The 16,894-nt window shown below is 37.6% G+C and overlaps 1 protein-coding gene across 1 annotated transcript in view; it reads left to right on the forward strand.

Moving 5' to 3' along the window:
* Nucleotides 1-16,894, forward strand: part of LOC102820631 (putative helicase Mov10l1-like) — a 65,643-nt gene that overhangs the window by 18,377 nt on the left and 30,372 nt on the right. The window contains exons 6-13 of the mRNA XM_006877448.1: nucleotides 4,101-4,244; nucleotides 4,539-4,720; nucleotides 5,301-5,439; nucleotides 8,595-8,700; nucleotides 11,383-11,560; nucleotides 11,812-11,882; nucleotides 15,039-15,130; nucleotides 16,202-16,260. Coding sequence (XP_006877510.1) covers nucleotides 4,101-4,244; nucleotides 4,539-4,720; nucleotides 5,301-5,439; nucleotides 8,595-8,700; nucleotides 11,383-11,560; nucleotides 11,812-11,882; nucleotides 15,039-15,130; nucleotides 16,202-16,260 — 971 coding nt within the window. The remainder of the gene's footprint in view (nucleotides 1-4,100; nucleotides 4,245-4,538; nucleotides 4,721-5,300; nucleotides 5,440-8,594; nucleotides 8,701-11,382; nucleotides 11,561-11,811; nucleotides 11,883-15,038; nucleotides 15,131-16,201; nucleotides 16,261-16,894) is intronic.

The following is a 16,894-nucleotide window of genomic DNA, read 5'->3' on the forward strand; positions in this document are numbered from 1 at the left end:
CCCTTTCTAATAATCTTGTATTGATACTTTTCATTATATTTGGACCATATATTCAAATTGTGGTGAAAATAAATGCAATATATGACAATCTGAAAATGTTTACATGGAAACTTCAGTGATGTTGATTATAGTCTTCAATTGTACAACCATTTCTTCTATCCTTTTCCACAAGAAAATTTTTTCATCCCATCATTAACATGAACACACAAACATTTTTTTTCTATCCTTTTCAAAATTCATTCCACCATCATTACCATAAGCTAGATGCACCCTAAGCAAAACTCCTCTTTTCCCACATCCTCCCACCCTTGGTAATCACTATTAAATTTTTGGTTTCCAGATGTTTGCTTATTTCATATACATGAGATCGTACAGTGTTAGTCTTTTTGCATCTTATTTCATTCAGCATATTTTTTTTTTAAAGTTCACCCATGTTCTAGAATGCATCAGGACATCATTTTTCTTTATGGTAGAGCATAATCCACTGTGGAGTCCTGGTGTGGCACTGTCAGATAAGCACTAGACCACAAGGTCAGTTTGAACCAAAAGGTCAGTGGTTCAAACTCACCAGTCACTCCTTGGAAACCCTATAAGGGTCGCTATGAGTTGGAACTGATTCCATGGCACTTAATAACAAGAAAAAGCATATTCCATTGTATGTATATATACTACATTTTGTTTTTCCATTCATTTGTTGATGTGCTTTTTGGCTATTACCACCTTTGCGGTATTGTCAAAAAATGCTACAGTGAACACTGAAGTTTCTGTTTGCACTTTTGTGTTCACTGCTTCTGGGTATATACCCAGGATTGGGATTTCTGGATCGTGTGGTAGTTCTATGCTCAACTTTTTGAGAAACTGCCAAACTTTTCCATAATGACTGTACCATTTTGCATTTCCACCAGCAATGGGTAAGTGTTTCCGTTTCTCCACAACCTCACCAACACCTGTTGTTTTCTGTTTTGTTTCGTTTTTGTGGTTGTTTGTTAGGTTGGTTTGTTGGTTGGTTGGGTTCTTTTGTTTTTTTGGGGGGTGGGAGAGTTGTTTTTGTTGTTGTTTTATCTTTGTGATTTAATAAAAGCAATGCCTCGTTGAGGTTTTGTTTTGGATCTCCAATGGTAGCGCCAATTTTAGTATATGTGCTGCCAAAGTGAGCACAAAGATGACAAGCAAATTCGTGAACCCTTCCATATTTTTTAGAGTCCTGATGTGGTCTTCTAGGATAAACACTGGCCTGAAAGGTCAGTTTGAACCCCAAGGTTGGTGGTTCAAGCTCACCAGCCACTCCCTGGGAGCCCTATGCAGGGGCGATATGAGTTGGGAAAGACTTGACAGCACTGAAAAATAACAATGGCAGCTCAGTGGGTTCACTGTTGGCCTGCTAACAGCAAGAGCTGCTCCAAGGGAGAAAGATGCGCCCAGTAGGGGGCAAAGTTATGAAAACTTGTTGTTATTGTTAATATTGATTCTGACTTACAGTGACCCTGTATAGTGGTCTGAACTAGTGACATGCAGAATACTGCCCCTCCAATGTATGCACATCCTAATTTCTGAAACCTGTGAATATGTAACCTTACGTGGCAAGAGAATTTGCAGATGTGATTAAGGCTATTGATATAGGGAATTATCTTGGCAAGATGGCAGCAACAATGATGAGCTCAACTGTGACAGCAATTGTGAGGATGGTACAGGACCAGGCAGTGTTTCATTCTGTTGTGCATAGGGTCACTATGAGTTGGAGCAGACCTGAAGTCACCTAAAAACATCCTGGATTATATTGATGGATCCAATGTAGCCACAGCATTCTTGTAAGGAAAAGACGGAGGCACAAAGAGTGTCCCCTTCTTAGCCCATTCTAACATGACAGAAGCAGAAATTGGAGTGATGCTTCCAAGAGCCGAGGCTGTCGGCTGCCACTGTTGATGTTGTTAAGTACCATAAAGTCTGTTCAGCCCTGTATAGGGTTTCCAAGGAGTGGATGGTGGGTCAGAACTGCCAACCTTGTGGTTAGCAGTCCAGTGCTTATGCTACAGCGCCACACTTAATGGAAAAGGCAAGGAAGGATTCTCATTTATTGTCTTCAGAAGGGATGCTTGATCTTAGTCTTCTGAGACTTTGTACTTCTGACTTCCAAAACTGTAAGATAATCGATTTGTGTGTTTTTTAAGCCACTGAGTTTGCTAAATTGCTGTAACAGCCATAGGAAATGGAATACAGCCTTCTTTGCCAGTTCTCCCTGCTCTTCTCAGTACTAAATATTGGCGTGTCTCAGAACCCTTCTCTGTATATGCTTTTATTACTAGGTGAGCAGGGATTTAAATACCATCTCTATTCTCATGACGAGTCCTTGTATGGTGCTGTGGGTTAATGCACTAGACTGCGAGGTCAGTTTGAACTGCAAGATCGGTGGTTCCATCTCACCAGTCGCTCCTTGGAGAACCTATACAGGTTCGCTATGAGTCGGAACCAACTCCACATCACTTAACAACAAGCATTCTCATAACCCTCAACTTTTTGTTTTTAGCTCAGGACATCTTTTTATTTCTAGAGTGGGGTGCAATATATAGCTGCCTAGTTGGTAATCCACTGGATATTTCAAATTAACCTGTTCAAAACTAAGCTTTTCCCAAAATCCAGCTCTTCCCACGGTCTTCCTCATTTTGATAAATGGCAACTCCATCCTTTGAATGCCTTAAGTAAAATACCTGAGAGTCATTTTCATTTTTTTTTCTTTTATGCTCCTCAACTCATACACCAACAAATGCTTTTGACTATCTGCAAAATTATATCCCCAATTGCCACATGTGATTTCTTCCTTCAGTTCTTCTTTTGTTGCCACCATGGTTGAAGTAGTAAGATCAGATGTAAATTGTAAGTGAAAGGGAAGAAATGGAAGTCATTTTGTTGGAATTTTTAGCTGAGACGGGAAATCTTGTGAGTGAGTACCCATGAGAAGGGAAGTGTTTTTACAACAGGCAGAATATGAACGTGTTTATAGAATGTGGCCAGAGCTAGTTGAGAAGGGGAATGGTTGACATTCAGGAGATGGGAGAATCGCTGTTATGATTGTGAATGTCAGCCAATACGTTTGTGAATAGGGAGCTAGGAATCTGAGGAAGCTCATTTCTTAAAGAGGCTCCCATTCTATTGATGCTCTTGGAAGTTAGGTCTGGTGCTATTTAATGGAGTGGAGTGGTCTGACCTGATCAGTTTACATTCTGGAAGATTCATAGTGGATAGAGAGTGAGTAGAATTAACTTCTTTGTTTTGTAGATCCAAACCACAAACCTGTTGCCGCCAAGTCCATTCTGACTCTTGGTAGGCCCATGTGTTACAGAATAAAAATTGTGCTTGCTCCATAGGGCTTTCTTGGCTGTAATCTTTACAGAAGGAAATTGTCAAGACCTTTTTCCCATGGTAGATCATCTCCTACTATACTAGAACTGTAGTATCTATAGAATAAAGGGAAATAGAACTATTTTGAAGTGAGAACAAAATTTTTTTATCAAGACAAAAAACCTCATAATTTAGTGGCTTTAAAATATTTTAAGCCACCAAACTCTCCTTTCAAATCAAACCTAAATAATTCAAACAGAATAAGTTGTTGGTGTCTGATTTTTACCTCCCACTTTGATCTTTAGCCTTTGAAGCAGCCATAGATAAGATCATCTGAAATCACTGCTATAACATTTCTCTCAAGAAATGAAGATTGCTTCATCTCATGAATGATATAAATGTCTTTTCAAGGAAATATTCAATTTGTGGAGACAAGTCCAGATTATGTTCTCAAGTCAGCAGCTCTTTTGAGATGTCAACAATGTGTCATGTCCTTTACTTTTGGTTGTATACGATATGTGCTTTTTGTTCCTTTAGAGACGTGGGCATTTTTATAGTGCCTAAAATTGTGTCAGAACATAGGTGGTTATATTGCTTTGTCTAAGCATGCTAGTTTTTTGTTTCTTGTTAAATCCAAGTCCTCTAGCGTATGTCTCTTAGTTTTATAGATTTCGAAGCAATCTAGAAATCTAGGGGAGTGGGGAGTGTTTATGTAGGAATGTTTTTATAAAAATAACATAGTTTATTCATTTGCTTTTATCCAGAGACTTTTCTAACATCACTGAGTGTACTGATATCTCAGCTGGATCCCTGTTGTTGGAAAACAAAGGCTATGTTGAAGTTTCAAGTATGACACATTTTGGAGATGTAATTGAAGGAGAAAGTAAAACTATTAAGATATGCATTGAGTAAGTTTGCCACTAAAAGGTTTTAAGTAGAATTGCTTTGAGGGTTTTTTTTTTTTTTTTTAACCATAATTTAAAATTTCTGCATACATTACTTTGCCCATTATTTTTTCCCTTTTATTGAAATCCTTTCGTTGTTTTTTTTATCCCAAGTGTGCTTTTCCCTTTATATTCATAAAAGTACTTCAGATTACCATTTATTAGTTAAAAGTCTATGTGTTATGCTCCTGTTTTATTACATTAGATTACATTAGTTAGAACTACTGTGTATGATCATGATTAAATCTCGTTATTTAGGAATAAAGGAGAACTTGCTCAAAATTTAGTCAAATGCCAGTTTGTCGGCTGGGAAAAAACTAAACAATTCCAATTGGAAATGGCTGATGAAGGGCCAAAACGCCCTTCTATGCGTGTTGGAAAACAAATGACTCTATCCAAAACGGGTAGCAGTTTGGCGGACAACAGAGAAGTATCTCCAGGTATTCATTTAAACTGTTATCATGGAATTTGAAATTGAGTTTTGTTTTGACACCTGTAAACCCTTGTAAGACTTCAGTTTAGTTTACTTTCTTAAACAGAACACCTTGTCAGAAAGTTCCTGATCTTGACTGTATGTTTTTGTAGCGGGTGGTGGTATAGCAGTGGGCCTGATCAAGCCAAGGTCTCCTTGTTCTTCATGCTTTGTACTGTTTTTAAAACCCCATTACTCCTCCTATCATCTCAGTGTTTTTAGGGAATAAATACTTAAATAGCTTGACTTTGAGCCATACCAAGACTGCTTCTAATTTTGACAATTTCCTAAGAGGGCTTCTCATTTTGGGAAAGGCTATGAACGCTGTTTCAGGCTGTTGTCAATTTTCTTTTCCCTCAATAACTTGGTAAAAAATTTTTTGTAGTTTAACCCTGTTCTACTTCTTATTGGCATTTTGAAATAAGCTACCATCTGATTCTCTAGATGGTGTTTGTCTTTGTATCTGAATACATGTGTATACACAGATATTTATTTCTACTGTTGAAAACCTTTTGGTCTAATTTTGGATTTAAATTGTATTCCATTAGATGAATATACCTTGCAAGAAGAAGATAAACAAAAACAAAACACCGTATCTGAGAATCAGATTACAGAGGCTGATCTGAGTGGACATAGGCTAATCCCTCCAGGTGGAAAAATGTTTATTGAGGTTACATGTGCTGCAAGGTATGTGACTTGGGCAGTTTGGAGTGAGTTTACTTTGAACAATGTTTATGATGTTTTAAGGCATTATTAAGAATTCACAGACCATTTTGATGTGATGAAAATCATGTTTAAAAAAATCACATGAATTTTATCTACCGGAAGCAATGGATGCTGAAAAGTTTTATAATTTATACCCCTACTCGCTTCTTCATTCTCAGCAGCATATTTAAGTTCTTATTTTACAAAGAAAATGAACATTCAGATATGAACTATTACTCTATCCATCTTCACCACCTTCCCTATGTTTCTTGTAACTCATTGATGAGATCTTTTACCCTCCCAACCACCCAGCTGTTGAGCTAGCCAATCATTCAGCCAGTTAACTGAGAGACAGATAAGTCGGTTTTAAAGGTGCAGTGTGATAAGGGCTGTGATTAGTGAAGCCTACAGCATGGGGTAACACATCTAGGTCCTCCTTTGTGATCCCACAATGCCTTGAACAAGCACATACTTTTATGATGGCATTGTGAGTACCTTGAACACAGAGGTGGTGTACTTTTTGCATTTCAGCACTAACAGTATTGTACTGAGCATCTGGTTGGGAGACATGAATGAGCCGATAGAGTGAGTGGAAGAGGAGCTTGAAGATGCATGATATAGGAGATATTTAGAGCAAGATTCCAATAGGATTCCAACAGAGCAGAAGAAAACTTTTCTTAGGTATCTTGTTGTTGTTACGTGCCGTCGAGTTGATTCCGACCCATAGCGACCCTGTATAGGGTTTCCAAGGAGCAGCTGGTGAACTTGAACCCCCGACCTTGTAGTTCAAACGGCTTTGCAGTCTGGCACATTAACCCACAGTGCCACACCATAGTCACCACTAAAAACCAGGCCCTGAGACACAAAGGTGGTAGTGGTGGACATAGGTCTTGTGTTCCAAGAGCTCATTGGCAGGCAGAAAAAGCAGATTGAGAAACCCCAGCAGCTCTAGTAGAGTTTGGGATGAGTGCAAAAAGGGGATGTGGTATCTGATTTGGGGGCATTATGTAATAGGTAAATTATATTTTTAAATACTTTTGATGGCATTAAAACACACTTCTTGAAACAGGTGGAAAATAAAAATAAATAATTAAATATACAGTATATGATGTGGCACTGTGGGCTAATGCGCTGGATTGCAGTCAGATTGAACTGCAAAGTTGGTAGTTCAAGCTCACCAGATGATCCTTGGAAACCTTGTACAGGGTTGCTCTGGGTTGGACGGCACTTAACAACAATTCATAGTTGAAACAAGCAAAAAATTGGCAAATAGTAATGAGCCATTTTGTATATTTTTCATCATGCAACACAATTCTGATTTGGACTGGAGGATACTGAAATTGTGTTTTGTGTTTCTAAACTTATGAATGAATTATTTTAAATGGCCACATTTTATCTTGTAAAAATATTCACTGCTTGTTTAAGAAAGTCCTTTTTTTTCTTGCCCTGTGGAATGCTGCTCATGATCCGTATTTGCTATGTGACTTTTCCTATATGCTTCTAAGTGAAATTATGTTGATTCTATTTTATTTGTGTTTTAAAATTATTTTTATCCTTTGCTTTTCCAAGAAACCCTGGCCACTGCAAGGATCTCCTTTTGTTTTTCTTTTCTGATTTTACAATTGGACGGTATGTTGAAATGAATGTAGTAAATATTGAGAAGTCTCCCCTAGTTGCCACAAAACAAAGAATATGTCCTGGGGACGCATCTGAAAATTCCCAAACATTACAATGTTTGAAATCTGCTGTACTTGAGAGCAAAATGAGAAGGTACGGTAACTAACTAAGGTGGTAATAAGTGTATCCTATTTGGTATGTCATCTATTTGCTTGGCTGTTTTCTTTGTTATAAAGGAACTGGCATTTGCCCCATGATGGACCCTGAGCTCTGCCTTTACCTATTATAATCTACCACATTCCTGGGGAGTCACATGGCGGCTTTGATTCTCTTTCTATTATTGTTCACTTTTTTCTGTTGCACATTCACTGACATATAATTCATTAAGTGTCCAGATCTGCCAAGTACTGTGCTAGAGATTATGAGCCACTTGTTACAGCAGTGTGAGGAACCTAAAGGTAGAATCTGAGGGCCTTGGACTCAACCAGGCTAACTCATCCTGTCATATATCACAGTGCGCAGCTCGTACAAGTGCTGGTTGGTATCTGGTATCTCTGCGGACTAAAAAGATAATATCTGACCCTTGCCTCCTCTGTTGACACACTCCTTCATGTTCTGAAGTCTCCTGTTTCTGATTGAAAGCCTTTTCTCTATTCAGTTTTATCCAAAGCTGGAATGAAAGAACCCAGTTCTCGAGTGTCTCCCTAACATGAAAGGACAAATTATATGGCAAAAGGAGATGAAACTGGGGGAGGTGCACTTTCCCTCAATTTTCCAGTCAGAGATAAACTACACAGAAAAGCTAGAAGAGAATAAGAAGAAAAATATAAAATACCTGTCTTTATCGAAGTGACATTTCTCAGACCTTGGTCTTCGATTTTTTTAATTTCCCTTTCCCCTCTTTCTATTTGTTTATTTGTTTGGTTTCCTGCAATTCCTGTTGACATGTTGTTAGACTTGTTTATAGTAGCTAGTGGTGCTCTTTATCCTGTTGGTGCCCCATCTATACTCTGGTCCAGAAATATCACACAGTTTTGCGACACTAGAATCTTGTGTTTAACATGTAAACCCTCAAAGGGAAAGGCAGGCTGACAAATGAAATGGGAAGATAGGGTCCAAGCAGAGCATGTATATAATTTCTGATCATCCTTATCCATGAGTATGTATGGATTAACTTAGTTAATTAACAGCTTATGAACACAGTTGTTTTCAAACTCATGGTCCCATGAGGTGCCTTGAGGATCCACACCCTGTCTATCTGTTGTAACCAGAGCAACCCTTATTTTTATGTAGTTTTCAAGTATCAAATATGTTTGAAATTTAGTTCCTAAAGTTAAAACAAAAGTCTGAATACTACTGAGTCAGGCCCACAGCTAAAATATATCAGTTGTTTTTTGGTGTGAGTGAGTAAGCTTGCATCCTTTTAAAGTTAGAAAAGGATATGTATGTTAAAATGTCTGGTATAGAACCCTTACCCTGGGAAATTAATAATCATTTTGAACTTCTGTTTTGTTTTTAAGGCAAACACTTCCAAACATCTTGCCACACTATCCCATCCCAGAATCACTTAGAAGTTGTATGGAACAAAACATTAACATACTGTCTTTGCAGCCATGTCTTGCAGAGGTAGGTAAAGCGTGTCTGTGAAGGTGTATGAAATATTCGGCTTTTTTTTTCTTACCATTCTTTCTTTCTTTTTTTTAATCTTTTAAACATGGGGGTGTCTCCCTTCTCAGATTCAGGCCTTGTTTTGATTCATTTTTATGACAGCTATAGGAATTCAGGAAAATGAGAGATACAAACTGGCAAAAGAAATTTATTGTTCCTTTATGCCTTAGCAGCCATGCTAAGATGTGAGCTTCATCAGTAACCTTAAATGTTCACTTTACCTGGTTCTGAAAACCCTTTGTCTTCAGCTTCTCTAGGAAACCATTTGAGCTTTGTTAAGATATAATTTACATACCATTAAATCCATCCATTTTAGTGTGTAATTCACTGATTTTCAGTAAATTTGCAGAGTTGTGCACCTGTTATTGCAATCCCACTTTAGAACATTTCTGTCACCCCAAAAGACCCCTCCTGATGGCCATTTACAGTCAATTTCCATTTCTACTCTGAGCTCCCATAATGTGTGGTTTTTTTTTTTTTTTGTCTCAACTCTTACAGATTTGTCTTTTCTGGAACTTTGTCATAAGTTGTTGTTAAAGTGCCGTCAAGTCGATTCCAAGTCATAGTGACCCTGTAAAGGGTTTTGTAGGAGCAGCTGGTGGGTTTGAACCACCAACCTTGAGGTTAGCAGTCTAGTGCTTAGCCTACAATGCCACAGGAGGAATCATAAAATCGTCTTCTGCATCTGGCTTCCTTCAATTAGCATACAGTGTTGGAGGGTTAGCTATGTTATAGCAGAGATTAGTGCTTTCCTCATCTTTATGCTATACCGCATTTTATTTATCCATTCACCAGTTGATGGAGTTTGGGTTGGTTTCCACTTTGGGGCTATTATAAATGATGCTGCTATGGACACTCTGGTAGCATAGTGGTTACGAATCAGGCTGCGAACCTCAAGGTCAGCAGTTCGAAACTACCAGCTGCACCACGGGAGAAAGATGAGGCTTTCTGCTCCCGTAAAGATTTACAGCCTCGGAAACCCTGTTCAGGGTCGCTATGGGTCGGAACCTACTCGACGGCACTTAACAACAACAACAGCATGGACACTCGTGTAGATGTCTTTGTGCACATCTATTTTCATTTCTCTTAGGAAGATACCTAGGAGATGAATTGTTGGACAGCAAGGTATGTTTAGCATTTGAAAAGGTTGCCTCACTGCCTCTCAGAGTAGATGGCAAGATTTTATATTCCCATCCACAATGTATGAGGGTGAGTTTACTCACATTTTGACAAACAATTGGTATTGTCTTTTTTTGTTTGTCTGAAACTTTTTATTATGAATTGAGTGAAGATTTACAGAGCAGATCATCAGTTTTACATCCAACAAATCACAATTTTATTTCGTCTCAATGATTGCAATCTCCTCCACTTAACGATACTTATCCCACTTCCTCCCGGTGGTTGGTGTTATTATTATTATTATTATTATTATTATTATTATTATTATTATGTAGTGGGCCTGTAAAAACCATACTCTATCTCTTTCTGAATAAGCTCAGGCAATCAGAATAAAGTGCGGACAGTGGGGCACTGGAACCAGAAAAAAGCACCTATGGCCATAAAAAATAAAAGGTGAAAACCTACCAGTTTGCTTTTTACAAAGAAGGCACCAAAAGTAAAGAATGAAGCCCCTGCCCTTCCCAAAGCTGAAGCCAAAGCAAAGGCATTGAAGGCCAAGAAGGCAGTGCTGAAAGGCGTCCATAGCCACAAAATAAAAAGATCCACACATCACCCACCTTCCGGCGGCCCAAAACTCTGAGGCTCCTGAGGCAGCCCAAATATCCTTGGAAGAGCAACCCCAGGAGAAATAAGCCTGACCGTTATGCCATCATCAAGTTCCCTCTAACTACTGAATCAGCCATGAAGAAGATTCAAGATAATAACACACTGTGTTCAGTGTGGAGGTCAAGGCCAACAATCACCAGATCAAACAGGCTGTGAAGAAGCTCTTTGACATTGATGTAGCCAAGGTCAACACCTTCATCAGGCCTAATGGGGACAAGAGGCATATGTTCCACTGGCTCCTGAGTAAGATGCTTCGGATGTTTCCAACAAAATAGGGATCATCTAAACTGAGTCCAGCTGTCTAATTCTAAATATAAATTTTTTCAATACAAAAACAACTATCAGCTTGAGGACTGTGGGGCATTTTCCTTTATTTAGAACTGCATGGTGCTGTAGGATAAAGCAAGGTTGGTTTGAACCACACAGTTGAAAGTTCAAATTCACCAGCTCCTTCAAAACCCTATATACCGTACCCAGAGAAGTGACACCAGATATGGAGGCAGAGACAATGACGTGGACAGATGGAGTGGCTGGGGACACTGGACTCTGAGGGAACAGGGCTGTGTGCTGACGCCTGGGGGGGAGGCCTGTGGGATGTACCCTTTGGTTGTTTGATGATGCACGGAGGGGATTGTAATCATTGCAATGAAATGAAATACGATAGGATGAATGTAAAACTGATGTTCTCCCATGTAAACCCACATAATTCACAGTAAAACTTAAAAAAAAAAAACCCTATACAGGGTCACTATGAGTCAAAACCGACTCAATGGCATCTAACAACTCCATAAACTTGTTATATTACTGACAGGCTATTATTTTACTTTCACTAACTCCTTGATGTTTTGTTTTCAGCTTTTGAGCATGTCCAACTACAAAGACAGATTTTCAACTTTGTTATGGCTTGAGGAGATTCAAGAGGAAATGGAAATGAAGGAGTTCAATATGACTAGAGTTGTTTTAAAGAAGAATGGAGATTTCATGTTTTTGGAGGTCCCAGGATTATGTGATAACAGACCACTTTTGTATCCAGGTGTTTTGTTACTTGTCACCTTTTAATATAGTAGGTAGAATAGCAAAAAATTACACCACAATTAGAACAATTATTTTTAAAATATGAGAGCACTACTTTCACAATATTTTTGCCTCATTAGTTAGAATTTCACTTAAAATTTTTTCAGCATGTTTTCTTGTCACATTTACATTTAAACAGTTGTCAAATATGGTAGTGGGGTGTTCTCATTGTGTAATAGTTTTATGTGTTAACCTTTTTATTTTTGCTAGGTGATAGAGTGATTTTAAGAAAAAGGGATAACTGTCAACAAATAATTGAGTGTAATATCTTTGTTCATAAGGTGAGTATTTTATTAGTAATTGTATTTACTACCTTATCAAAAGGTAAGAAATCATGTTAATTATTCTTTCTGTTGAAAGTCATGCTATGGAGAAAATGTTGCTGGGCTTGTATGTCTAGGCACGTATACTAGGGAAATGTGTTCTTCTATAGCCATTTGCTCCTTTTGGAAAGTACGGGTATAGAGAAAAATTTTCAATGATGTTTATGCATAAAGGAAACTTGATAGTTTAAAGAAATCCTGCAAAAACAGGTTCATGCTTTTTGCATATTGAAGTATAATTGAATTACAACACAATGTACATATTGAAAGTGTACAGTTTAATCAATTTTGACATACATGTTCACACCTGCTAAACTATTCCCACAAACAACCACCACTCCCGGGGCCCTTTGAAATCCCTCCCTCCACACCAGCCGCACCTTGGAAACTCTATACAGGGTAGCTGTGAGTTGGAACCGATTTGACGGCACTTAACAACAACAACCGCTATTCCCAGATCTTTCTGATCTTTCTGTCACTGTAGAATAGTTTACACTTTTTGGAATTTTATGTAAATAGAATCCTATAGTATGTACTTTCTTTTGCATATTATTGAGTGATGTTCCATATATGGCTATATCACAATTGGTTTATTCGTTCACCTTTTCATGGGTGATTTGGTTATTTTTAGTTTGGGGCTATTAGACCTAAAGGTGAACACATTTAAAGCATTACAAATTCAGTTTCTCTATTTCCAGGGAAGTCGTTGAATGTCAATTTCCATAAACCAATTATGACAGAACACCTTTATCTTAAATTTATTAATACTCTTCAGAGGAAGGGAAATATTTCAAATTCCCACAGTGAGAGTGGGAGAGAGGCAGTTCTCTCTTTTAGGCACACAGAAAACTTGTGCTTCTATCTTGTATCCTCAGCTATAGATCCACAGTAAAATGAAACACAAATACTCACTGCTACAAACCTCAAAGGTCGGCTTTCCTTGTCACAGGGCACACACTTTTTTTGTGATTAATTTTAGCTTCCAAATAGAACAATTAGAAAATAGCAAACTAAATTCTAATACTGCCATCTGACAGAGAAAAAATGTCCATCATCCATCTAACAGATCTCCAAATGGTCAGATTCTGAAACATGTCACCACACACATCTGCCATGCACAAACCTGACCCCATCTACACTCTGGTCCATGTCATTGAAAGTGGCTTAGTGGTTTGAGTCAAGACAGTGTCTCACCAGTCCTTGGACCCGATTGTAGAAATAGACTTGGACCTAACCACAAGTGAGGCAGGACACGGACAGAATGATAGGCTTGACCAGACAGCAAAACCACATAATCATAAGTAAGAAAATCAATCTAGGGAATAACCAAAGGTAAATTTGCTTACTGTTTGGGCATCAGTGTACATATGGTATTTAGAGTGGATGAAATCACCAAAGGAGTGGGTATAGGTAGAAAAGAGAAGTCTAAGGATTAAGCACATTGATATAACAGATCCACATGAAAAAGGATCTCCCAAGGAAACAGAGGGAAGGGACCAGTGACGCAGAGAAAAGCCAAGAGCTTTTGGGTCAAGTAAAATAAGGGCAGAGAACTGAGAATTGACCATCGTATTTAGCAATGTAAACATTACTAAAGAAAGATACTAAATCCTTAAATTCATCTCAGATTAAGTTCTCATTTTCCTCTGTAATTTCTTCCAAATATTTGTGGATTTTTTTTTTAATTTTTTTTTTTTTTTTTTAAGTGCTATTGATTTCTATTTTCGTTACATTGAGGTTGGGGAAGATGCTTTGCATGTTTTTTTGTGATTTCAGTTCTTTTAAGTTTACTGAGCCTTGTTTTTGTGGCCTGACACACAGTATATATTGAAGAATATGCCGGGTCCACTGCTATTGGCGAGTGGCGAGTTCTATATATGTCTGTTGGATCTAGGTGGTGTGTAATGGTATTCAAGTTCATACTGTCCTTTTTCATCTTTTTTTAATCTGGTTTTTCTCTCCATTATTGAAATTGGAATATTGAAGTCTCTAATTGTTGTTGTAGAACTGCTTTCCTGTCCTTGAAACCTGTCAGTTTTGCTACGTATATTTTGGGAGTAATGGACTGTGAACCGCAAGGTCGGAAGTCCAAACCCATCAGCTGCTCTTTGGAAACTCTGTACTGGGCGGATATGAGTTGGAACCGACTCAATGGCACTTAACAGCAACATGTTTATAATTATTTTATCTTCTTGATTGATTGACCCTTTATCAACATATGTTGTTGTTAAGTACTGTCGAGTTGGTTCTGACCCATAGCGACCCTGTACAGGGTTTCCAAGGGTGTAAATCTTTACGGGAGTAGAAAGCCTCATCTTTCTCCCGTGGAGCGGCTGGTAGTTTCGAACCTCTGACCTTAAGGTTCGCAGCCCGATTCGTAACCACTACGCTACCAGAGCTCCTTTTATCAACATATAGTGGTCTCTTTTTCTTTTCTATCAGTTTTTTATATAAAAAGCATTTTGATATTAGTATAGCCATCCCAGCTCTTTATTTATTTGTTTGTTTATTTGGTTACTATTTGTTTGTAATGTTTCTTACTTCTCTTCTTTTGGATCCTCAGAAAATTCCTTTCTTACTAGTTTAAGAAAATGGCAGAAATTAGAAGGTGGAAGGCTTCACAGAGTATCTTGTTATTGTTAAGCGCCATTAAGTCAATTCTGACTCATAGCAACCCTGTATAGGGTTTCCAAGGAGTAGCTGATGGGTTTGAACTGCTGACCTTGTGGTTCATAATCCAGTGCCGATCCTATAATGTGTCATCAGTAATCTCAAATTATCTAGTCACCTATATTTCTACAAGGAGAAATCTATCTAGGCTTTCATATAGTGTATATCATTTTGTATTATGATTATTTGTTTAGTCTATGTCTCACTTACTTTTACATTCCCAGGGCTAGAATATAGCCTGGTAAATAGAAGTTCAGTACGCATTTGGGAATGATGGACTCATTGACTTCTGTTTGTCTAATCTAATGGGGTAATAATTGATATTTAAGATACTGAATTTTAGCTCAGATCTGTAGAATAAAGTCTTCATGATGGGTTATCTCTGGATACAAAGAATAAATTAAGTACAATTTATGAGCATTAAATTTGTATTGACTTTTTCAGATACATGAAGACAAGGTGATTCTCGAAGTTAGTTCAAGATTTAGGGAAACATATAATTTTGAACCTGTGGATGTAGAATTTGTTTCTAATAGGTAATTCTTTTAACGAATTTCATAAAAATTTGTCTTTATTCCTGGTCAGTGACAGTCTTCTGTTTAGGATTTAAACTAAATCTTTTGACATTCCAGTAATGATGTTAGATGTGAGTTTAACTATTTATGCTTTGGGCATTCTGTGTTGGTCCCATAAACCAATTTCAGAATTGCAAATCTGAATTTTAAAGAAATCATATCTGTCTTCTATTTTGAGAAGCTGTGTATCAGCTCTTACATCCTTGCCAGATATTCTTTCCCATTTTTTTTAAAGTTTTAATTGTGAATTGGGTGATAGTTTACATGGGAGAACATCAGCTTTACATTCATCCTATCATATTTTGTTTCATTCAATGATTACAGTCCCCTCCATTCATCATCATTCAATGGTATTTGCTTCCATTGCCTCATTTTATTTATTTATTTTGTATGTACACCGAAGCATTCAGGAATACACAACCATTCAAACAACCAAAGAGCACACCCTGCAAGCCCACCACCTAGCCATCAGCACTCAGCCCCTCTCCCTCCCTGAGTTCAGAGTCCCCAACTGCTCCATCGCTCCACATCATCATCTCTGCCTCCATCTTTGGTGTCACTGCTTCTCTGTACAGGGTCCTGCACTTCTTTTCCATTTTTATTTTGGAGGGTTTTTTTGTTTTGTTTTGTTTTTTGTCATGTTTGGTCTCACGAAGATTGAATTCTATTCTCCATTCATTGTTTTTTTCAGTTCATTTTAAGGGACTGGGCATTACACAATCAAAATTACTTTTCAATTAAGTCAAAAGGATCAATTATTATAGGACAGTTTTTCTTCTTTTGCAATTTATTCATAAAAACAGATACTTCCCTACAGGAAAAGGGAGTCTTTGCTGGTCTTACACCCGGGATGCTTCTTTTATAAGTGGAGTTTACAGATGTGCATGTATCAGAAAGATCCTCCAGTCTTTCAGATTTCCTAGAGGATTCTTTAAGAACTTAAATGTTACATACATTCCTATCATATTTGTAGTCTTGACTTTTAAAACACTATTACTGTGAGTTACTTTCTGTTGTTTGCTTTTTTGGCAGGACTCCATTCAGACGATGTCACTTTGCAATTGAGGAATCCGAGTATTTAGGTGATAGAGGTACCATTTTTGTAGAAGTATATAGACTGACATTTTCTCAGTGTACTTTTAGAGACTCTTCATGTGACATATTAAGTAAAATACAGTCTTTTGAATCATGTATATGAAATAAAACTCTAGGATGTCTGCATGCTTTGATCTTTATATTGAGGGACTTTAGTTTTCCATTATATCTGAAAAGAAATTATACTTTGCCTTGCCTCTTTTAATTTAATGTTAGCTTATTTTTCGTTTATGAGTAGAAAAGTAAATAGCTGTGATATAAAGAACATGCTTCTGCTCATATTCTAATTTGGAAATACCGTAGGGAAGGGGAGGCCGTAGATTATCTTTGACTTTTGGTAGGAATGGCCATAAAACTAGAGGCTGCTTTTATTCTTTTATCATGTTCAGTAATATCTACCTTCTCACTGTTTCTCTTTTTTAAAGTATTATTTCCAGATACTCTCTCACTAAGTGCTCTCTGTAATTCCAAGAATTGGAATGACGACCAGTCTCTCACTATGGTAATACACTAATAATTTGGATATATTTTCATAGATAATGATTGTAAAATCATTTTATATACAATAGATCCCAAATCACTGGAGTATTGAGGATGGTTAGGTCACAAATAAGCCCAAACTACAGTTAT

This window comes from Chrysochloris asiatica, unplaced genomic scaffold, assembly GCF_000296735.1.
Source record: "Chrysochloris asiatica unplaced genomic scaffold, ChrAsi1.0 scaffold00498, whole genome shotgun sequence".
NCBI classification, from domain to species: domain Eukaryota; kingdom Metazoa; phylum Chordata; class Mammalia; order Afrosoricida; family Chrysochloridae; genus Chrysochloris; species Chrysochloris asiatica.